Source organism: Heptranchias perlo, chromosome 13, assembly GCF_035084215.1.
Source record: "Heptranchias perlo isolate sHepPer1 chromosome 13, sHepPer1.hap1, whole genome shotgun sequence".
In the NCBI taxonomy this organism is placed as follows: Eukaryota; Metazoa; Chordata; class Chondrichthyes; order Hexanchiformes; family Hexanchidae; genus Heptranchias; species Heptranchias perlo.
Genome location: NC_090337.1, coordinates 11,568,844 through 11,593,996, shown reverse-complemented (window position 1 = coordinate 11,593,996; position 25,153 = coordinate 11,568,844). Strand labels below are relative to the sequence as shown.

The 25,153-nt window shown below is 42.7% G+C and overlaps 1 protein-coding gene across 6 annotated transcripts in view; it reads left to right on the top strand.

The window, feature by feature from the left end:
* LOC137331279 (mediator of RNA polymerase II transcription subunit 12-like protein) overlaps positions 1–25,153 on the top strand; it is a 482,895-nt gene that overhangs the window by 434,439 nt on the left and 23,303 nt on the right. For 5 of the 6 annotated variants that reach the window (XM_067994976.1, XM_067994975.1, XM_067994977.1 and 2 more), the window contains 2 exons: positions 19,628–19,714; positions 24,088–24,305. In XM_067994976.1, coding sequence (XP_067851077.1) covers positions 19,628–19,714; positions 24,088–24,305 — 305 coding nt within the window. Of the gene's footprint in view, positions 1–16,047; positions 16,245–19,627; positions 19,715–24,087; positions 24,306–25,153 lie in introns of those variants that run through there. The other variant, XM_067994981.1, reaches the window with a different exon arrangement.

Below are 25,153 nucleotides of genomic sequence, written 5' to 3'. Positions count from 1 at the left end.
CACACGCAGATAACGAACGCTGGTACCATGTAAAGGAGAATATGCATTAGATCAGTGTGCAACGCTGATTTAAAGGGATCAATGCCATTTTGGCACTCAACGCTCCAGCCAATGCACTGTCTTAACCACAAACAGCTGAACGTGCCTTAGATGGTTTGGAGGACCCCCCATCAGCGCTATTTAAAGGGACCTATTTAAAGGTGCAGGATTTACAGGTTAGTTGCTGGATTATTGCTTCTGGCTGATGATGCATTTATACCTGTTTTTGGAGGCCTCCTATACTTGAAAACTAGGACTAGGGGATATAACCTAAAATTTAGAGCCAGGACTTGCAGGAGTGAAGTTAGGAAATGCTTCTACAGGCAAAGGGTGGTAGAAGTTTGGAACGCTCTTCTGCAAACGGCAGTTGATGCTAGCTCAATTGTGAATTTTAAATCTGAGATTGATAGATTTTTATTAGCCCCTTATCCTTTAATGTCTTTGGTTAAGGCGGGTATATGGAGTTAGGTCACAGACCAACCATAATCTCACTGAATGGCGGAACAGGCTCAAGGGGCTAAATGCCATTGCCACTTGCTGCCTCCTGATACATGCCACCTTCTCCTGCAATAAAGTGGGATGTGTGTCGATGAGTGTCCTACAGGATGTTTGGGTGATGTGCCTGTCATGGTTGAATAGCTGCCAGTGTGTGTGAGTTGTGGGTGTGCGGCTTGCAGCAGTGGTAATGTGTGAAGATGAGAGGAAACATCTGATTGGGAGAGTTGAGTACTGATTGAAAGAGTTCGTTGGTAGGTGGGTGAAGGGGGGTGTAGTGTGTGGAGCAGTGGATGCGGCTAGTGGTGCAGTTGGTAGGAGGTGCCACTTGACAGCTGACCTCACTCGCCTTGACCACTTGTGTCAAAGCATTGAACTTCTTCCTGCACTGCATCCATGTTCGTGGTGCTATGCGTCTGGCTTTGACTTTGTCCCCTACTGCCTCTTGAGCATATGTCCAGAGGGCCTCTTGCCCCCCTGCGAATATAGGATGCCCCTCCTTTTTTCCACCTCTTGCACCAAGGCCTCTAGTGCATCATCAGAGAACCTTGGTGCACACTCTCTCGCAAGCCTGGCACAAACTCAGATCGGCAAATTGGTGAGGTCTGGCATGCAGATTGGAGGATGTGGGATTTAGTAGTGCGCAACCTTTAATAAATGTTGTAACATAACTCATCAGTTTGTAAACTTAGGGACGGGACCTGCATCTGTGTTTTACATGTGCGATGTCTGATCTCCGTTCAGACTCAGTGCGGTCCCGTATCTTATTTTTTGCACATCAGAGGTGCAGGCTGCCTTTAAGAGGTATGAGCCACTCATGCGATATTGGTCCCCCTGCTGGTGAGAAGTTACTGAACAACGCAGCTAGGCCTGGCTGCTCGCGCTAGAATCAGGTAAGTGAACAGGCAGCATGAATCTCACGTGCTGCCTGCATCGGAACAACCGGGTGTGGGTTAATTGAACATTGCGACCCCCGCGCCCAGATTCGGGGGTTATCAAAATTAACCCCCAACATGTTTATGTCATCCCATAAGAGTTATTTCTCAGGCCTGGTTTTCCAAATGGCTTTCTAACACTAGCAAAGAATGTCTTGTTCAACAACACAAGCCTTTGTGGCTTTTAACTTAGAAACCTTTATGGCGTCATTAGCTTAGAAGCATGTATGGCATTTAGCTTAAAAGCCTTGTTCTTTGAATTAGCTTTGCTTCTCAGCTACTTCCGGGCATTCAGTTCAGCTGAACTCCATATTGTGTGGCTACTTTAAGCTGAACTTCATTTTGAGAGTACATGTCAGGCAATTTACAGGGCATTTCCCCTACGAATCTTGGAGGCACCCTTCAGGCAATTTCTGGGGCACAGTTCCTACACGGTCAGATGATGCCGGGAGGAAGTGATGTCAACATTCATCAGGAATGTTTGTGTGTGTGTTACGCAATTTAAACTAAGGTATTTATTGCAAAAAGAAGTCAAATAAAATGATAGTCATAGTTTTTGCAACAAGTACTGACAGCAAGATGCTCTTAAAAGTTACTGTTTACACTTAAGCACAGATATGATCATTTGAGGTAACACCTTTTTAAGTTTTAATAAGGTTGTATAGAAAAGGCAGGCCAGAGCATCCAAGGATAACTAATGCCAAAATATTGCACAACACAAGATTCTTGGATTTTAGGGTAAGTACAGTCTTACTGACATCAATCTGTAAATTATAGACCAGAGCCAAAAAAAAAGTACAAAATCCACCTCATGGAATCAGTCAAAGGGACCATTTTATTCCCTCCTAGCTGCTTCATGTGCCTTTCTGCAATTCAAATAAACGAGGAATGGCAGCCAATTAATTTGGAGCTGATTAATTTTATTCCTGGGTTTAAGAGGTGCATAATCATGTTTTGCTGTTTCTAGTGACCAAGCAATCCATTTCTCAGTTCCTTGTGCTAACATGCGAAGAATAATTACTGAACTCACCAGGAAATGGGATTGCTGCAGTATGAGAGGTGGGAGGAAATGCCATAGCAATGATATAATGGGTCTTTGGAGATACAAAACCCTTATTCCTTAGTTATATGTTACAAGTATTAAATTTAAATTAGTACACAATATACATGGAGTATATTCCATATTCCTGTCAAATTTTGAGCAAGTGTACCCAGTCACTCCAGCTGATTTGAGAGACACAAATGTCCAATAACTCAGTCAGTTAAATTTTCAGCAAACTGATGCAGTTTGATGCCCGGATTCCCCACACAGGCAAGTGATCCAGATTTTAGCTGTGCTAACAAGGGGGAATAAAGAGAACGGGGACGGGGGTGGAGTTTAAGCAGAGGTTAAGTATTTATCACAGAGAGAATCCTCTGCAGTGATTCTGGCCAACATGCTTTCTTCGGTTTCTTTCTCATATACGTTGTGATTTTTTTATTCCAAGCAAAGGGATAACAACTTTTCAGTATACTGTAGCTTGTGCTGGATACAAGAAGAAACATTCCTACAGTGCAGATAACCAGTTCCCTGAACCTGTCAATAATCCTTCTAAAGAAGCCAGTAGAAGTGCCTTTGTGGCATTATTATTACACTCATCCTTGCATTTAGTTGTCTCTCTTAACTTTAATAGGAATATTATTATTTATTTTCCATATGTGCTTGCAGTCACCCAAATGTACGGTAGTGCCATAGTGTCAGGGAGGTGTCTGTGCCTTAATAATACAAAGTTATGCCAGGGCAGTTCAATATTAGAAATATACAGCAAGTTGATCAGCAATGGGAGGAGAAAGGTTAATGTATCAGGTGGTAAACCTTCATCGGAACACCAGATACTCAACTTTCTTGGATTGCCACTAGGTAAGAAGAGAAGGGCCACCTCCAATATGACAAAGGAAGCTAAAATGCCTCAACAGGATGGAGAAAGGGTAGAAGATGATTCTAATGGACATGTTGGGATTTAAATCCCCTGCTCACAGGACAAGACTGTAGTTGTGTGAGAACTGGTAACCATTGACCAATGCTGTTGCTACCATTTCTGTCCCCAGCGAGCACCAATTGGTACACATCTTTAGGTTGCAGGGCAGTCCACTCAGTTGAGTGCATCCCTCAACAAAGGGGACATCATGTGTTTAGAAGCCTCAAGATAAGGTCCTCTTTGGGCGGGCGGGGGTGGGGGGGGGGTACGGTGGGGAGTAGTATTTTTCCCTGCTATGCTTTTCCTTCAAGGTTTGTATTTGCCATCAAATATTGTCTTCCTAATCTACCTACTTGTCCCCCGGCTTTATGGATATAAATGAAATGTAAGGAGAAGTCAGTTTAACAGATATGCTTTTTATTTTGTAGATATTCTGAAATAGTCTGTGCAGCTTTGAGCTTTTGGATCTTCCCATTTTGGGTTTAAGTCATTGTTATGTAATTGGTATTGCTGTCTGCCAATTAAATGACTCTAACTCAATGTTTGAAATCTATTATTTTTTTCAGAGCAGCAAAATGTGAAGCTTTTTCTCTTTCCTATAGTGTATCATATTTGGTTTACACTTTAACTTTGTACGTTTGTATTCAGCCAACTCATTAACTGTGTAATCTGGTCAGCCATGGGAACTCATTGTTGCGAGTAATCAGTTGCTTCCCTCCTGATTTCAAAATTGTTCGTAGATCTCTGCTGACCTAAAACAGCTGATAACAAGATCCATACCTTATTTGACATGCTTGTAACCTCTTGGTAATGAATGCCAGTGTTTAATTTGACCTATATTCAAGTACAGGGAGGTCATTTTGATTAATGGGAGTCAAATAGTCCCAATATGAAGTTAAAAATATTCTCTCAAATTTGCTGCTACCTACATTTAGATTTCATTTATCAAGCTGTTAAAAGTGCTACAGTGAATGTAGACTGGAGGGGAAGCCAATCATGTCAGCCTTGATGGTGTGGATGTAGGGCTAGAAGAGAACAAGGCCCATTGCCCTCCATATATATTGTAGTATATGATGAGTGTAGAAGTTGAAAACAAGGTGAGGGATGTTAATGCTGGGGAATGAAACAGTTTCCATTTCAGGCTTCGGGTCGGGGCAGTTCGATGCAGGGTAAGAGCTTCCTCTACTCTCGGTTCTGCCTCAACAATGTGCCTCAGCCCCATTCCACAACTACTGCACCAATGTGGCGTTTTAGCCCACACTAATGCCAATTAGTGCCAGATTGGACCAAACCCACTAAGAACTGGATAGAAGCAACTAAAATTAATTTCACAATGGACTCTTACAGCCAGTAGGCGGAATCGACTTTAATTCCAGCCGTCTGGATTGGATTTGAACCCAGGTTCCAGAAGTAAAAGGCCACAGTATAGTACACTGTGCTACCAGTTTTCCTGCCATATATGTTTAAACGGAAACTATTTCTATACTGGTGTAACGCACTGGAGATTGGTAAGAAGTGGTCTTCCCGTAAACTTATAGTGCTGAGAAACACGGTGGCATAATGGATTAGACGTTGGCCTTTAGAATTTAAATTGTCGCCTAGAGCAGCTGAATTGCACTCCAGTTTAGTTGCTTCGCCTCCACTGAGGCCCATCAAGGTGCGAAGCATGGTGCTGGATTACACTCTGTTGTTTTATGTTTAACACATAGAGCTGGCCCAGAAACCAGTAAAGGTTAGTAAAGTTGTGCCAGTAAGAAATCAGGTATAATGTGTGGGTGAAATGGATCATATACATTGGACACTTGGGGGTCGATTTTAGGATGGCCGAGCAAGTGCGTTGGGGGCGGGAGGGGGGCTCGTAAAATCGGGGAATCCCGGAGCGGGTCCGGAGCCTGGCTCCAACCCGCCCACTTCCGGGTTCCCCAGTGACGCGTTCGGGTGCGCGCGCAGCTCACGCATGCGGGACTCCCACCGGCAATTAAAGCCGGCGGGATGACAATTTAAATACTCACTTACCTAGTTGAGGTACTTGACAGACCTCATTGACAGGAGATTTTGGCAGGGGTGCAATTTTCATGGATCCTCAGCGTGTTTCCTGTGCTGTGGGCAACACTCCCTGTTGGAGCAGACATGTTTCAGTCAGCAGCCAGTGGGAGAGGCAAAGGATTTTTTTGACAGTTGGGGGGAATACCTCATTTATTGCAGCAGGACACTCTGTTACTTCGGACAAAGTTTTGGCTGCAACACCTTTGTCTTTCTACTCAAAATTATTAATTTATACCCTAAACTCTGCTGTGCAAACACATTTACCTACTTTGCGGATCCCCTCAAACTCACACCGTCAGGATGGGAGGGTGCCATGGCTGCATTCATCACTTCATCCGAAGACATCACCAGCCTCGCCAGGCACACCGTCCACCTCCGCCACGTGAAGCTGCACAACACACAGTGCTACGCCACAGGCACCTGCACAAAATAATCACGCAACTACACATACACCCACTGTAGGGTGACCCATTGGGTGGCATCAAGTGTGGGTATTCATGGAGAACCTCATGAAAGGGAGTTATTGCACAAGCCAGTCAAGAATGGCCAAGACATGGCAGTAGTGGTGACAATATATTAAATGTGAGTTGAACCAAAATCAAATATAAATAAAAAACATGACAAACCGTCAAACACCCTTGTGCATCCCCTTTGTGCTCACGAAACCTTTGCCTTACGCTTCCTACTACTCATACGTGATGCATCCCCTGTGGCTGGTTGGGTGAGGGTGACCGTGAAAGAGATGCATGAGAGGGTGAGTATGAGACAGAGCCATGAGATTGTATGAGGATTGGGTTGAGTGGTAGTGGTGGGATGAGTACTGGGGAGGTGAGTAAGTGCAGGTAAGTTGAGGATGAGGTTTGAGTGGGTGTGAGGAGTGATGTGATAGAGTAGTGTTGGCTGTGCAGAAGGAGTTGTGGGGTGGGGGCGGTGATGTGGAAGACGGAGTGTAGGGGAATGAGTAAGAGTGCTCACTGTGGCTGACCTAGTTAGGTCATTGAAGCACTTCCTGCACTGTATCCAGGTGCGGGATATGTTGGTGGTGCTGCTGACCTCCTCTGCCACCTCGAGCCAGGCCTTCTTGGTGGCAGAGGCAGGCCACTTCCTTCCGTCCGCCGGGTAGAAGATCTCTGTCCTCCCCTTCCTCCTCACCCCATCCAGTAGGACCTGGAGTGAGGCATCATTAAACCTGGGAGCAGCCTTTCCCCTGGGCTGCTCCATGCTGTAATTTTGGCTGTTTGCTGCAGGAGCAGCATTGGAGGACTGCCCTCTTGAATAGGGCTCCTCCAACTGACAGCCTGCAATGCGGGTGCGCAGTCCGCCCACTGCGCAGGTTTCCAATGGGAAACCCGGAAGCCAAGGTAAGTGGCTTCAATTTACTTGCGATCGCGCGGGGAACGCACCGATTTTACTGGGTGGGTTACCCACGCGCCCAGTCGACCCCCTGCTGCCAACCCGCCTCCCTGGTAATATCAGGGCCTTGATTTCTGGACAAACAGGGGACTCTCGGGGGGGAGGAGCTAAATACGATTAAAATCACTCAGGAGATGGTACTCAGTAAAATAATGGGACTCAAGGCGGATAAATCCCCTGGACCTGATGGCTTCCATCCTAGGGTCTTGAGGGAAGTGGCAGTAGGGATTGTGGATGCTTTGGTGATAGTTTTCCAAAATTCCCTGGACTCAGGAGAGGTCCCGGCAGATTGGAAAACTGCTAATGTAACACCGTTATTTAAAAAGGGTAGTAGGCAGAAGGCTGGAAATTATAGGCCAGTTAGCTTAACATCTGTGGTGGGTAAAATTTTGGAGTCTATTATTAAGGAGACAGTAACGGAACATTTAGATAAGCATAATTTAATAGGACAAAGTCAGCATGGCTTTATGAAGGGGAAGGCATGTCTGACAAATTTGCTTGAGTTCTTCGAGGATATAACGTATAGGGTGGATAAAGGGGAACCAGTGGACATAGTGTATTTAGACTTCCAGAAGGCATTCGACAAGGTGCCACATAAAAGATTATTACTTAAGATAAAAAATCACGGGATTGGGGGTAATATTCTGGCATGGGTGGAGGATTGGTTATCGAACAGGAAGCAGAGAGTTGGGATAAATGGTTCATTTTCGGACTGGCAACCAGTAACCAGTGGTGTTCCACAGGGGTCGGTGCTGGGTCCCCAACTCTTTACAATCTATATTAACGATTTGGAGGAGGGGACCGAGTGCAACATATCAAAATTTGCAGATGATACAAAGATGGGAGGGAAAGTAGAGAGTGAGGAGGACATAAAAAACCTTCAAGGGGATATAGACAGGCTGGGTGAGTGGGCGGAGATTTGGCAGATGCAATATAATATTGGAAAATGTGAGGTTATGCACTTTGGCAGGAAAAATCAGAGAGCAAGTTATTTTCTTAATGGCGAGAGACTGGAAAGTACTGCAGTACAAAGGGATCTGGGGGTCCTAGTGCAAGAAAATCAAAAAGTTGGTATGCAGGTGCAGCAGGTGATCAAGAAAGCCAACGGAATGTTGGCTTTTATTGCTGGGGGGATAGAATATAAAAACAAGGAGGTATTGCTGCAGTTATATAAGGTATTGGTGAGACCGCACCTGGAATACTGCATACAGTTTTGGTCTCCATACTTAAGAAAAGACATACTTGCTCTCGAGGCAGTACAAAGAAGGTTCACTCGGTTAATCCCGGGGATGAGGGGGCGCACATATGAGGAGAGGTTGAGTAGATTGGGACTCTACTCATTGGAGTTCAGAAGAATGAGAGGCGATCTTATTGAAACATATAAGATTGTGAAGGGTCTTGATCGGGTGGATGCAGTAAGGATGTTCCCAAAGATGGGTGAAACTAGAACTAGGGGGCATAATCTTAGAATAAGGGGCTGCTCTTTCAAAACTGAGATGAGGAGAAACTTCTTCACTCAGAGGGTGGTAGGTCTGTGGAATTTGCTGCCCCAGGAAGCTGTGGAAGCTACATCATTAGATAAATTTAAAACAGAAATAGACAGTTTCCTAGAAGTAAAGGGAATTAGGGGTTATGGGGAGCGGGCAGGAAATTGGACATGAAGCTGAGTTCGGATCGGTCAATGCCCTGTGGGTGGCGGAGAGGGCCCAGGGGCTATGTGGCCGGGTCCTGCTCCGACTTCTTGTGTTCTTTAGATTTGTGGTTGGGATCAGATCAGCCATGATCTTATTGAATGGCGGAGCAGGCTCGAGGGGCCGATTGGCCTACTCCTGCTCCAATTTCTTATGTTCTTATGTTCTTATGTTAAAACTAGGAATGCTGCTGCGTATGTGCAAGTTTCTTGTTCTATTATGACTTGGCTGGTGCAGGTGAGTCGTTTTAATTTGCCTCATTAGTGCTGACATCCCCATAAATGCAGTCATATGCCAAGCACAACAGAGCAAGTTAGCTGTGCTTGTACGAACTTCCAAGCTATGCTAAATCTTTATAAATCACTGGTTAGGCCCCAGCTGGAGTATTGTGTCCAATTCCGGGCACCGCACTTTAGGAAGGATGTCAAGACCTTAGAGAGGGAGCAGAGGAGATTTACTAGAATAGTACTAGGGATGAGAGACTTCAGTTATGTGGAGAGTCTAGAGAACCTGGGGTTGCTGGAGCATAAGAAATAGGAGCCGGAGTAGGCCACAAGGCCCCTCGAGCCTGTTCCTTAGAGCGGAGAAGGTTAAAGGGAGATTTGATAGAGGTGTTCAAAATCATGAAGGGTTGTGATAGAGTAAATAAAGGGAAATGTTTCCAGTGGCAGAAGGGTCAGTAACCAGAGGACACAGATTTAAGGTAATTGACAAAAGAATCAGAGTGCACTGTCTGAAAGGGTGGTGGAAGCAAATTCAATAATAACATTTGAAAGGGAATTGGATAAATACTTGAAAGGGAAAGAATTGCAGAGCAATGGGAAAAGAGTAGTGGAGTGGGACTAATTGGATAGCTCTTTCAAAGAACCAGCACAGGCACGATGGGTTGATTGCCTCCTCCAGTGCTTATGATCGAAATCTACGATTCGATCATACTTGGTCGATCTCTAACATGTAGGAATAGCAGCAACTGTGTTTCATAGATTAGTCAAAAGTCCAAACACAAGTCTTGCCCACTTAGGGGGAAGTTTGAATGTCGCCAAACAGCAAGCAGCTGATGCGGCTTCATTGTTTAAACTTTCATTGCTGGAGGTTGTACGGAGGAAAGAAGAGCTTGTGTTGAATTTCAGCTGAAAGCACAAAATGCTGAAAATGTGCAGCAGATCCGTCAGAGGAAAGACTGGTTAACTTTTTGGGTGGAGCACCTTCCTCAGATCTCACACGTCACTGAAAAAGAACTGATGTGCCCTCCCCGCTAGTCCATGTTAAATATTTATCATCTTCTATACACTTAATGAAGACTGTTCCATATTATAGTAGCATGTATCATGATGTAAAAACACAACCAGATGGATTACACAGACAAATAAACATTTTGAAGGTATTACCACATTGTAAGGTTTTTGGTTGGGATACTGCACATTGAACAAGTGGTTTCAAATTTAAGAGATTTAAAAAATATATATATATTTTGCAGTGTTTCAAGGATCCAAGTTGAACATTAGTCGTCATGTGTTTGGAATAATATTTACATGAGACACACCCATGCCCCATCAAGTTACATTTCCTATAGCCCAAGTTGGCAAAGCTCTTGTTATCTCGGTTACGTCAGACTCAACATGGCAAGTCCAATTCAGTACAAATGTCCATCGCTGTGGATGATTTAACAGATGATTGGTGGGACAATGCCAATGGCTCTGGCCAAATGACTGCTTCAACACAAAGATGTTTTCCAGCTCAATACAGCAAGCAAGCAAAAATAAAAAACACAAAACGCTCCTGTCATCTGGAAAAATGGGGCTCCAAACTTGTCCAAGGTTCCACTTCTTTCCTGTGGAACTGGGAATGCTTTACCACCAAGGTCCCTCATGACAAAAGATCATCTGAAAGGACTGCACTCGTCCAAGACAGCAGTGTGTAGATGCCGTGTGAATGCAGCAGCTGGCTGATTTTTTATTCTCCGCATTATAGCCCCACTAAGGCTGACGTGTCAATGTGCACAATAGTTTTTTTCCATTGTCTCAGTTGTGGCCTTAGTCCACGATACCACTTTAAAGAAAGACTTTCATTTATATAGCACCTTATCGCATCCTAAGGATGTCCTTAGTTGCTTTGCAACCCATGAAATATTTTTGAAATGTAGTTATGTAGGTGAATGGGGCAGTCAATTTTACATACAGCAAGGTCGCACAATCAGCAAATTTGTTTTGGATTGGTGTTGGTTGAGGGATGGAAGGTTTGCCAGAACACTGGGAGAATTCCCTGCTCCGTGCCGTGAGATCTTTTACATTGTCCTGCGCAAGCAAGCGGGGCCTTTGTTTAACATCTCATCTGAAATAAAGCTCTTCCAACATGGACCTAAAATAATATGGAGCCTAAATCTAACGTGAAGTTTGTGAAAGGTGAATGTATGTGTAACCTTTGGCACATCAGAGGAGCCATATATAGTGCTTTAATAATTTATACACTCAAGTAACACATCGGTTATCAGTGGCAGTTCAGCAGCTACCATGAGAATGTTAGGCTCCTGACAAATACAAAAAACTTATTTGCAAGTTCAAGCCCAGATTTTTCTGGGAATTGAATTATTGTTTGTTCAAAAGGCTACCTTCGCCATGCCTTGACCACTTCCTGCACTCCATTTGTGGGAAGTGAATTAATCCTCTGGATCTACATCCTCTTGTATTCCTCTGATTGCCTCTTGTGTGTGTTACATTTTGGGTCCAGGAATACATGGGAGCCTTACCAAGTCTGCTATTTTGCAGGAGAATTAAGTCACAGATATATGCTTTATTAAAACCTGTCAAGAAATTAGAGCAGCAGTGGCACAAACTTGCTTCTCTTACAGCCTTTGTTTTTGGGTACTTTCCTCGTTGGAGTTGCTTTCTCCGTAAATTTCTTTTTTAAAACAATAAATAAATAAAATAAAACTGGGAGTCTAGTAGGATATGTCCACACCTCAGCCTGCAACATTGTGTCATTGCTGATGGCCAGGCTTATATTCCCTTGAGTATAGAAGATTAAGGGGTGATATAATTGAGGTGTTTAAGATGATTAAAGGATTTGATAGGGTAAATAGAGAGAAACTATTTCCTCTGGTGGGGGAGTCCAGACCAAGGAGGCATCACCTTAAAATTTAGAGCTAGGCCATTCAAGGGGTGATGTCAGATGTTCACACAAAGAGTAGTGGAAATTTGGAACTCTCTTCCCCCAAAAAGTTGCTGAGGTTGGGGGTCAATTGAAAACTTCAAAACTGAGATTGATAGATTTTTGTTCGGCAGGGGTATTAAGGGTTACGGAACCAGGGCAGGTAGATGGAGTTAGGATACAGATCATCCATGATCTAATTGAATGGCGGAACAGGCTCGTGCGGCTGAATGGCCTGCTCCTGTACTCCTGTATGGCCTACTCCTGTACTTATGTTCCTATGAGAATTGTTTGTACTGTTGGGTCTTTTGTTTGGCACAAATCACGATTTCTTATAAAAGGTTGCACTAAAATGTACAAGATCGAATGAAAACAAGCATTGATTGGGTCTGAAATAATATCACGGGCATAAGCACAGTGTAGTGTGCTACTCAACCATGCAGACTAGAAAGATTCCAGGTTGGATTACTGGTCAGTGCTGAGTTAGCTCATCCCGGACACAACAAGTAACCTCTGAGAGGAAAAGTCAGATAAGGTTTCTGCTCCCGATAGTAAAATGTGGCTTCTGCTGGCAGTGCAGCTGTGACAGGATTAAGTTTAGCTCTGGTCAGCCTACAACCCAATAGCATGCTGACACTTGCTGTTTAAGCTCCCACATAAATAATGGCAACTTTAAATGAGGTATCGGAGAGCTACTAGGATCCATGGCAGCACGTCCAGCTTCGAGGGAGGAGAGGTAAGGGGCAAACTGAAAACTGTAGAGGGCAGAATGTTCAGGTATGTGGACCTTCTTTTAAAGGTTTAGTTCATTTGCAAATTAGATTTCATTGCAGACCAGCTGAGATTTCTTTTTAAAGAAATAATTGGTAGTGTGAAATTCACAGGCCAACATTTTAGAGTGTGGATTAAATACAATTGATCAATTGTTTCTTCCCCTGCTGCTCCCATTTCTGGCTGCACATACGATCAATGTATATTTGCTGGTAACTGTGAATGCAAATTGTGCTTTTGATGTTAACCAACCCTATGAACAAATAGTTCCTCCCTGTCAAACTCTCCCATTGATGCTGTCTGCCGTTTTCTTGCTCTTCTCCTTTTCTCTCTAGGAGTCCTGTAACCCTGCTGTATCCCTCCAAGATGGCTATAACAATTTCAGCATTATGGTAACTCAACAACAAACTTTCCCTTTCCTGCTTTGTCTCTTTATTTTTAATTAATTTCTTAATGTTTAAAAGTTTTTGACTTCAAACCAAAAGCTGCATCAAAATATATTTTCTTAAAAGTAGAATTTCTGCCAAAATACAAAAAATATTTCTATCCTTTTCTCTTTTTTTAACATTTGGCTCTAAGAAGAAAAAAAGAGTTTTGAGAAATGAAACCTTTGTGTGCACGGTCTCTCTCTCCTTAGCTTGATGCCTGATATAATTTGGTTTACATGCAGTCTGTGAAACTCTTATTATCGTTGGAGTAAATCATACTTATCATGGCCTACTGCTTTCCAATTCCATGAGCTGGTAAATACCATGGAGGAATGAAGTATGCTCGTACTAATATTAGGATGTTAATCTGCGCCAAAAAAAAGGAATTATTTATTATGTTTAACTGGAAAATAATGTTTCCAGATTATTATGGAAAGTTTCGCATAAACGGCTGTTTAACAGACTGGAAATGATGATAAAAGGAGTTTGCAATTAATTTTTATTTAACACCAAGTTGGCAAAAGAACCACAGGGGAGCTGAGGAGAAATTTTTTTACGCAGCGAGTTGTTATGATCTGGAATGCACTGCCTGAAAGGGTGGTGGAAGCAGATTCAATAGTAACTTTCAAAAGGGAATTGGATAAATACTTGAAGGGGGAAAAAATTGCAGGGCTATGATGAAAGAGTAGGGGATTGGGACTAATTGGATAGCTCTTTCAAAGAGCCGGCACAGGCACGATGGAGCGAATGGCTTCCTGTACTATATGATTCTTTGCCCCGTTGTTTCCAAGTCAGTGGCTACTTTGTGGCTTAACTGGATGAGTCTAAGTTTCATTTACAATTTGTCTGTCTCTCCTAATAGCTAGTGTGTAAATGCAATTAGAAATGTTTAACATAATTTACTTTTGGATTAAAAGCTGTAGGCCAACCTAACCGATATCTTAAAAGGCAGGAAGAGGGGTGAGGGGGAAAGAGCCAGGCTTCCCATTTTTAATTTCTGCCTTGTGGTACTCCTGGAGAGTGCATGTGTGTGTGAATGTCAAGTGACAATAGGATTGAGCTTGGCTGTGATGCATCTTTCCCCACCCCCAGTTAAATAACCGGCCAGCACTCACTGGGGTAGATCTGGACTTTGCGCGATAGTGTAAAATCGGTGATAGTGAGTCGGCAGCCCCTTTTACATCCCTCCCCATTCTTACTTCCATTCGGGCTGCTGATTCGCTATCACACGTTTTACACTATCGCACAAAGTCAAGATATATCCAAAATCTAGCTTCACACGTCAAGAAGATATCGAGGGAAGAAAATTGGGGGATTCTTTTTTAAAAAAGCTAACGAATGAAATTTTTAAAATTATTATCCTTGTTTGAGTCTTCTGATAACTTGAGAGTCTTGGTAATTTCATAATTGATAGTGTCTAAATTTTAAATCTGGCAGGCATTTACAATTTCCTTAGTGGTTGCATACTTCTCATGTAGATAAACTGCATTGCATTATTTAATATGATAATTTCTTCGATGCATGCAAACAATTCCTATTCTGGCTGCTTGCATGCATGTGTCAAAACTTTCAGCGTAATGGCTCCTTTTGAAAGAAATTCTGCCAGAAACACCGTTGCACTTCAGAAGTTGCAAAACTCTTACCCCAAACAGTTGTCTATCGCTTAAGATGTCTGTGATCTGAGCCTTACCACGGCCGCAGCTTTTTGTTTGAGGTTTTCTATTAGTCGTGCTTGTCTGATCTGTCTGGCCATCTACCCTGCAGTTCAGGAAGTAGCCATTTATTTGTGTTCGTAACTATGATTAACTGCAGTGTGTGACCAAAACACAAGTCCCTGCTGGGCATCATTTTTCGCCTCTTCATTGTGGAAAGTCTCCACACTAACTGTGCCAGTCTGTCAGTTGCTGCTGAGTCTCTCTCCAAACCTTTCTCACTGCATTAGCTGGACATTCATGTTGAAAGGGCTGAGCTGACGACAACATACGAGTGTTGTGTGAAGCCCAGTTTTCTCTGATTTGGTAAGTCGCAGCCTTGATTCTGTTGTCCCATTTTACACTTAGAAGTCATTTCAGGGCAATTGAAGGATAATCTTCTCTTAACAGTGGCGCCAGTTGGATGTTAATTTGAATGTTGAAATGGAGTTGGCTTAAAAACACAAGAAGCATGATTTGAATAGAGATGCAAGTCTTGGCCATTCACTCCCAACTCTTACCCGGAATCCTTATACTGTGTTTGCACAGCACCAGGTGATGGAATCTTCCCCTGCTTTCCCTAAAAATCATCTGTGCACTGGCAAATAATGACTGTGATGTCCATGTCTTAACAAAGGAAGGAAAAACAGGTGGAGCCAGTACCACTCCACAGAACAGTACCTCCTGTGCGACAGTACTGATAAAAAGAAAGAAAAAATGTGCACTTATATAACTCCTTTCATGACCTCAGGACGTCCCAAAGCCTTTTCCAGCCAATTAAGTACTTTTTGAAAAGTGTAGGGAAACGCGGCAGCCAAATTACACACAGCAAGGTCCCCCAAACAGCAATATGATAATGACCAGATAATCTGTTTTTTAAGTGATGTTGGATATTGGCCCAGGACACAACTCCCCATCCTCTTCTTCAAAATAGGGCCATGGGATCTTTTACTTCTACCTGAGAGGGCAGACGGGGCCTCGGTTTAACGTCTCATCCAAAAGATGGCACCTCCGACAGTGGAGTGTCAACCTAGATTTTGTGCTCAAGTCTCTAGAGTGGGACTTGAACCCATGACCTTCTGACTGAGAGGCAAGAGAGCTACCACTGAGCCACAGCAGACACTGATGGAGATGTGTGGCATTGCAGTTGAAGGGGAGCGGGAGTGTAAGTCACAATATAAGCCAAAAATGACCTTGGGTTTAAAAAATGTGCTCTTAAAGAAGGGTTGCTGCCTTTTATCAATCCCAAACTAAACAAGGAACAGGATGGAGTAGGCTCATGTGTGGATGTTTGCTTTGCTGCTGATGCAAGTTCATTAGAACTTTTAATAACCAGTGTCTCCACATCATGAAACCCAAACATGAGTGAAAAAAACTGAACTCCTATTCTTTCTTTAAAAAAAACAGACTTTTAATGCCTGTTTTGCATTTAGAAATTTCCAGTCAGTCTGCTCAAAAACCACACTGTCCAGTGCAACTCCAGATGGATGGAAACCTTATATTAAAGGCTTCAGCTCCAGGTGCACCTTGATGCTCAAGTGGACCTAGATTGCTCTTACTGGCATGTGGGAGCAGGTGGCCTGCTTCTGTGCTTGCAGATATGTCCTCCAGCTCAGCTGATGTGGAAGGAGTTGCAATGCTATGGAGGAAAGGGGGAAGGTGAGCATTTTTATTTGCACCTTGGAATCATCTTTTTTTTAAAGAAGTATTTAGTTAATCACAAAACTAAGGTGAAGCCTATCTTGAAAGACAATTTTTCTAAAGTGACAACCAAACATGAGTGCCAACTCCACGTTGATGACCGAGACTTTCATTAAATTACATAGAATTTACAGCACAGAAACAGGCCATTCGGCCCAACTGGTCCATGCCGATGTTTATGCTCCACATGAGCCTCCTCCCACCCTACTTCATCTCACCCTATCAGGATACCCTTTTATTCCTTTCTCCCTCATGTACTTATGTAGCTTCCCCTTAAATGCATCTAAGCTATTCGCCTCAACTACTTCATGTGGTAGCGAGTTCCACATTCCCACTACTCTCTCAAGTAAATAAGTTTCTTCTGAAATCCTTATTGGATTTACTAGTGACTATCTTATATTTATGGCCCCTAGTTTTGGACTCCCCACAAGTGGAAACATCTTCTCTATGTCTACCCTATCAAACCCCTTCATAAATGCCAATCATATATAGGCCATATGAAGTCAGGCCTCAGGATAGCCATTCTAGCCAGATTTCACACTAGTCAGCGTGGATTCATAAAGGGAAGATCCTGTCCGACCTACCTCCTCGATGACTTTGGCAAACTGACATCCTAACTGGACTGTGTTGAAGCCCTGTGACATGTATTTTGACTTCCAAAAAGGCCTTTGATAAAGTTCCACCTGCAAAGCTATTAATGAAACTCAAAGCTGTGAGGATTTTCAAGGTAAACCCTCAAGAACAGATTTTAAAAACTGGCTGAAGAGCAGAAACCACGAATACTTGTTTGAGCAGTTAGGTCGGAGTGAGTGGAAGGGCTGAACGGGAGGGGGCTCGGTGCTAGGATCACAGCAGTTTCTAGTTTACATAAATGACCTGGGTTTAGAAACTCAATGCAAAGTGGTCAAATTTGTAGATGATACCAAACTGGGAGGGGCAGTGGTATCAGAAGTGGCAGCTCATGAATTACAAAATGAGTTGCACCAGATATGCAAATAATGGCAAATGAAATTTTACACAGACAAGAGTAAAGTGTTACATGTATGAAGGAAAAATAAATGGCACATATAATCCATGAATGGTGTTGAAATAGCTTTAGGATAACAGAGACCTAGAAGTTTTAGTGGATTTGATGCTAAATATATCCAACCAATGTGAAGGGTAGTGGAAATCTGGAATTCTCTTCCCCCAAAAGGCTGTGGATGCTGGGTCAATTGAAATTTTCAAGACTGAGATTGACAGAATTTTATTAGGTAAGGATATACATTTCAATAGGTTATTAATGTCAGCTTTGGGAATGGTTGATTGTATCAGCAGTAGAGTGGGTAATTGCTATCCGATCCACAGTGCTAACAGTGGTGCATATGTAACGTAGCCAGGTAATACATTATAGCTATAGAACGCCTACATTATCCAACATGCTAGACAAACTGCATCATCAAATCAGCCTGTCCCACTACACTGGGAATGGGACATGGTTCACTTTTCGTATCCAGTGGCAGAATCAAAATTCTAAAATGCAGGGCAATGTTACATCTTATCCGCTAGCCTCGGAAGGGCATCTTATAGTGGAGCAGTTTCGTGCATAGCTGTCCTTGTAGCTAAGTGAGAGCGCCAATTAATGTTGAACAATAGGCGGTTTTGTGCTGTGGACTGGCTCCCATTATAAGCTGTGTTGAGCCTGCCACGATATTCATTGCGTTGGCCTTGGAGAAGCAGTAAATTCACATCTAACCAACTCAGGTCCCAGAGGTGAAAGAACAATGTGCTAACCTGCTGGGCCAACCAATTTCAGGATCTTGGCCTACTGTCTGACGCTGGCTCCGCTATCACCAACTCAGTTGTCTCAACAGAAGTACTGGTTCTTCTGCAGCAGTGCATGCAACTCACAGCATACTTCCTGTAAATATGGGGAGCTGACAGTAAGACCGAGACCCGCCAGTTCTAGATTTTCTATCTCTTATCTACAATGAATTGTGTATGTTTGGATCAGCTAATTATAGCAATCGATTTAATTCGTGTCAAAGAAGCAGTATCTTTATGTTTGCAATCGAATGTATAAAAGATTGCCAAACATGTTTTTGTTAAGGCAGTGCTCCTATAATATTCAATAAGGATATCACATGTCATATAGACACTGATTCCCAAAAGCTTAGCTGGTAAAGGCTTTGACCACTGAGGAGATTAGGAAGATCTCCGATTTGATCCCCAACCTGTGCTGAGTTAGCTAATTTCAGGGCAACAGTGAGGGGTGCTACAATTGGCCCCAGTAGGGATGAGAGCAAGACATTGGGTGAGAACAGGACAGGATTGGTGTCAGTTATGATGTCTTCCATGGTAGAATAATCAGTACCCACTGTCTCGGCTCACAAAAGTGAAGATTGGCCAGTTGGGTGATGTTCAGGAAGCCTGTCGACAACCACGGAACTTTACTCCAGCAAGTGCCAGTAGTTAGAGGAGAGGAGAGAAGAGATTTAGATTTGGGGTGCGTTACGTTATATAGATCTTCACGTTCTTGATATTTATTTTTCATAGCCAAGTAAAAGAGAGACCGTCTCATTAATATGACCAATTCCAACAAATAACATTTCGTACTTGACAGATTTAAACAATGAGAAATATAGTTTTTTATGGTATTAAGCTTTCAAGTTAAAGAGTTGTCTTCATCAGAAAGTATGTTTCTTCATGGCCCAGTGGATCAGTGTGGAAGAGGAAGAGCCAATCCCATGCTTCTCTTCACAAGTGACAGTGGGGGAAGGTCTGTAAACAGCTGGGGAGAGGGGGGAAAAATAATTTGCACAACTTGGATTATGGATGTTTTTTAATGAACCGACGTTTCTCTCCCATCAACAAAACAAAGTAATACATTTTGAAGTCTAGTGGTTATTTAAAAATGGCGCAATACCAACAGGAATCACTGTATCCTGGATTCTTCTTAACACAAAAGGGAAGTAAGCCAAGGATTTTTGGGCCATCAGTTAATCACTAAACATTTAGAGATTCGTAATACAACATCTTGCCTGATAAATGGGACAAAAGAATTGTCTTTTTTTCATATTTTGAACAGTTATGACATTTCTCTGTCTGTTACACCACGTGACACTAATTACACAGTCTGTTAACGTATGACCTTTCTTCAGGACAAAGTATTGCTATGAGCTAGTTGTGCAGAAAAAAAAAATGAGTATTATATTTGCTTTGCACTCTATGTTGCACTACAGTCTGTGCTGCCTGAGGTAATGGCCAGCAGATGGCATGTTCCAGATATCACATGGAAAAAATCTTTTAACGTTGTGATTTGGTTTCTTTCAGGGACAGCCAGTTGACCATGGTGGTCTTTATGCCCAGCAGGTTCGACCGGCCCCACTTCCACAGTACCCTGGTATGCAGCAGGCACAGGTAGGCATTTTAGGAACAAGAATTTTTAGAAAGTGGAAATTATCTTAGGAGTTGACAAAGCCATCCATTTTTTATGGATCAACCCAACCTACCCCACTTTCTCATCATCATTCCTCAAATAGTAAAGAGGGTTGCCCAAATGAGACTGGGACAGTAACAGTGTAAGGGGCAAAGAGGGGGAGGAATTCCTGAAATGTGTTCAAGAGAACCTTCTAGAACAGTGTGCATTTCCAGCCCAATCAGGAAGGAAACAGTGCTGGATCTAGTTCTGGGGAATGAAATGGGGCAGGTGGAGCATGTTTAAGTGGGGGAGCATTTGGGGAACAGTGGTCATAATATCATTAGGTTTAGAATAGTTATGGAAAAGGACAAGGAACAAACAAATGTGAAAATGTTTAACTGGAGGAGGACCAAATTCAATGAGTTAAAAAGGGATCTTGCCCTGGTGGATTGGAATAAAAAAATTGTCAGGCAAAACAGTACTTGAACAATGGGAGGCTTTCAAGGAGGAGTTGGGTTCAGGTGCAGAGTAGACACATCCCTATCAAGGGGAAAGGAAGGGCATCAAAAGCTAGAGCTCCCTGGATGACTAATGTAGAGATTAAAATGAAACAGAGAAATGAGGCTTATGACTAATGTAAGGTTCTTAATACAGTAAAAAACCAGGTTGAATACAGAAAGTACAGAGGAGATCTAAAAAAGGGAATAAGAGGGGCAAAGAAAGAGTATGAGAATAGATTAGTGTCTAACATAAAAGGGAACCCAAAAGTCTTATATAAACATATAAATAGTAAAAGGGTAGTCAAAGGAAGGGTGGGACCGATTAGGGACAAAAAAGTTGATCTTGTGGAGGCAGAGGGCATGGCTGAGGCACTAAATGAATATTTCGCATCCGTCTTCACTAGAGAAGAGGATGCTGCCATAATAGCAGTAAAGGAGGGGATAGTAATGATATTGGATAGGATAAAAATAGATAAGGAGAAGGTACTTAAAAGATTGGCAATACTCAAAGTAGAAAAGTCACCCGATCCAGATGGGATGTATCCTAGGGTGGAAATTGCAGAGACTCTGGCCACAATCTTCCAATCCTCCTTAAATATGGGGATGGATTGCAACTGTTACAGCCCTGTTCAAAAAAGGGGAGAGGGATAAACCCAGCAATTACAGGCCAATCAGCCTAACGTCAGTGGTAGGGAAACTTTTAGAGACAATTATCTGGGACAAAATTAATTGGCACTTGGAAAAGTATGGGCTAATAAATGAAAGTCAGCACTGATTTGTTAAAGGAAAATAGCGTTTGACTAACTTGATTGAGTTCCTTGATGAAGTAACGGAGAGGGTTGACGAGGGTAGTGTGGTTGATGATGTGTATATGGACTTTCAAAAGGCATTTGATAAAGTACCACTTAATAGATTTGTTAGCAAAATTAAAGCCCATGGGATTAATGGGACAGCGGCAGTGTAGATACAAAATTGGCTAAGGGACAGAAAGCAGAGAGTAGTGGTGAGCAGTTGTTTTTCAGACTGGAGGGAAGTTTACAGTGGTGTTCCCCAGGGATCATTATTAGGACCACTGCTCTTTTTGATGTATATTAATAACGTGGACTTGGGTATAGAGGGTATAATTTCAAAGTTTGCAGATGACACGAAACTCCGAAATGCGGTAAACAACGTGGAGGATAGAAACAGACTTCAGGAGGACATAGTCAGACTGGTGAAATGGGCAGACGCATGGCAGATGAAATTTAACACAGAGAAGTGTGAAGTGATACATTTTGGTAGGAAGAATGAGGAGAGGCAATATAAACTGAATGGTACAATTTTAAAGGGGGGGCAGGAACAAGGAGACCTGGGGGTGTATGTACACAAATCTTTGAAGGTGGCAGGATAAGATGAGAAGGCAGTTAAAAAAGCATATGGGATCCTGGGCTTTATTAATAGAGGCATAGAGTACAAAAGTAAAAGCAAAGGTTATGCTAAACCTTTATAAAACACTGATTAGACCTCAGCTGGAGTTTTGTGTTCAATTCTGGATACCACACTTTAGGAAGGATGTCAAGGCCTTGGAGAGGGTGCAGAAGAGATTTACTAGAATGGTGCCAGGGATGAGGGACTTCAACTATGTGGTCAGACTGGAGAAGCTAGGGTAGTTCTCCTTAGAACAGAGAAGGTTAAGGGGAGATTTGATAAAGGAGTTCAAAATCATGAACGATTTTGACAGAGTAAAAAAGGAGAAACTGTTTCCAGTGGCAGACGGGTCGGTAACCAGAGGACACAGATTTAAGGCAATCAGCAAAAGAGCCAGAAGTGACATGAGGAAACATTTTTTTTCGCATTGAGTTGTAATGATCTGGAATGCGCTGCCTGAAAGGATAGTGGAAGAAGATTCAATAGTAACTTTCAAAAGGGAATTAGATAAATACTTGAAGGGGAAATAATTTACAGGGCTGAGGGGAAAGAGCAGGGGAGTTGGACTAATTGGATAGCTCTTTCAAAGAGCCGGCACAGGCACGATGGGCCGAATAGTCGCCTTCTGCGTTATGATTATTATCATATGAGTAATTCATTTACTGGTAAGTGTATAAATATATATTGACTATTGTAATTTTAATAATCAATTACTTGTTGTAATGTTTTTAAGTTTTTTGTTTGTAACTCTGATCAGGAATTTCCTTCAAAGTGTTAAAGCAGTTTGCACAGATTCACAAGGTCCCAAAAGCTTCAGAAACTTGCTGTAAAACTAAAAAAAAAATCCCTAGTTTTTTTCTAAATACATATATCTCCTTGGAATCTGTTGTGTCCGAATATGATTTCATAGTATGTTACAGCACAGAAGGAGGCCATTCGGCCCATTGTGCCTGTGCCCGCTCTTTGAAAACGCTATCTAATTAGTCCCACTCCCCTGCTCTTTCCCCATAGCCCTGTAATTTTTTTCCCTTCAAGTGTTTATCCAATTCCTTTTTGAAAGTTATTATTGAATCTGCTTCCACCACCCTTTCAGGCAATGCATTTCAGATCATTACAACACGATGCGTAAAAAAAATGTTTTGTCATGTCGCCTCTGGTTCTCTTGCCGATCACCTTAAGTCTATGTCCTCTGGTTACTGACCCTTCTGCCATTGGAAACAGTTAGTCCTTATTTACTCTATCAAAATTATTCATGAATTTGAAGACCTCTATCATGTCTCCTCTTAACCTTCTCTGCTCTAACCTGCATAACTTGCTATTGCCTCTCTTTACCCCCTCCCCCCACCAATAATGATTAAAGAGAGCAATCTGTTTGATTAAATCCACTTACAAACCAACATTTTCACTATTTCTGGGAGTCTTAATGCAAAATTGCACAACTCAGGCACCAAATCGCAGCAAGTGTAGAAGTTTGCACCGTGTCAGGTCACTTGTTCTAACCATCAGTGCTGCTCTTGACAAGCCATTAAACTGGAGTGATATTGGATTTTATTTCACAGATATTAAAAGGAAAAACCGCACCTGATCAACTTTACTCAATTTAAAATCTCTTTTTTTTTTGGTCCTGAGTCCTGCATAGAAGTCGTAATTTTCGTTCTAATGGGAATAACACTGTATCATTTTACACTGACTTTCAGTCAGAGCTTTAATAAATGGAAATAGAAACATTTTTGAATGCTTTGTCTCGCTTCTCTGTCCAGGTCCACGCAAGAACTGGATAACAGGGCCTGCTTCTTGTTCCAAACACTGTTATGTATAAAGAACAAGATATATCTTTAATAATAACCCGTGACAATGATACAGCTCAGGAATTACAACAACTCTTTCCTTCTTTCCTTTCTGTCTGCCTGTTCTTCCTGTCTGGGTTTTGCCTTGCGTACCCGATCCCCCCCCCCCAGCCCTCTTCAGGGATGGGAGGGAGGAGCCACAACTCCGAGGATCATTAAAACTCCTTCGTTTCTTTTTGTCTTTTAATTCTTGCTACATTTTTGATCCCCAGGTTTTTTTTTTAAAAGTAGAGAACAGGAGTCATGGTTGAAAAATTAGCCATTGAATTCTCACTCCCGATCACTATCCAGAGGACACTGCTGCAAAATGTGCATGTGTGGACATCAGTGAGGACGTGATGGGGTTCAATGGTGACACTCCCCACTCGGTTGAATAGCGTCCATCACTCACTACCTGGCTCTCACATAATGCATGGCTACTTGGGTGAGGTATCGGGTTGGGAGTGGCCTTTGTCTCCAGAACAAGTCAGGAGAGAAAGGAGAAAATTCGGAGAGAGAGGAAAGGAAGTTTGTTTGGCCAGATGGAGAAACTGCCCTTCTGTATCTTTCAAAATGGAATTGTCTATGCTTTGTATTGGAGTGAGTGACACTGTTATCTGTCCTTGGTCCTTTGTGTAGGCTCTGCCCCACGGATACACAGCGTACAGCACTCAGATGCCTTTGCAACAGCAAGCTGGAAATAGCATGCTGTCACCCAACTACAATGCCAGGCCATACCAGGCTGCACACTCTAACCCAGCTCTCCTGGACCGGATCAGGCAAATGCAGCAGCAGCCCAGTGGCTATATTCACCAGCAGGCCTCACCCTACCCACCGAACCTTCAGGGCACTCAACGGTAAGTGGTCGACTAGTGCTGTTGATTCAGGAAAACCTCATTGTCCCCCACAATACAATGAAAATCAACACTGATGGGTATATTTCTGGAGTTAATTGCTGCTACTGCTACTGCTACAACAACAACTACTACTACTACTACTACTTGCATTTATATAGCACCTTTAATGTAGTAAAACGTCCCAAGGCGCTTCACAGGAGCATTATCAAACAAAATTTGAACCACGAGATATTAGGACAGGTGACCAAAAAACTTGGTCAAAGAGGTAGGTTTTAAGGTGCATCTTAAAGGAGGAGAGACAGATGGAGAGGTTTAGGGAGGGAATTCCAGAGCTTAGGGCCTAGACAGCTGAAGGCAGGGCTGCCAATGGTGGAACGATGAAAATTGGGAATGCGCAAGAGGCCACAATTGGAGGAGCGCAGAGATTTTTTGTGATTTATTTCATTAATTCCGGCCACCTCTCTCATCTTCTCAGCTTATGAAGCTGACCTCAGATCCTCCTCCCAGACCTCTGTCAGTGCTGTTCTTTAACAAGCTGCTAGGAGGTAATGATAATGGATCTTTATGAATGTCTCCACTCTTTCCCCTCCCTTCCTTCTCACATGGGGAAGCTTTATGGTTGAGACCAGGGAATCATATACACAGACCTGCAGGACTCAACAGTCAACAGAATTGGAGCTTCAACACAGAGCAGCACGCTGCACCCCATTTTAGTGTTATGCGCTGCATCGAAATGGCAATTCTTGGTAGACACCTCATGGCCTTTTAAAGAGAGGTGACAATTGTCATCCAAGTTGATGTACCCTTAACTTTAGAAGAGCACAATAATGCAGATGAGCATTCAGCTT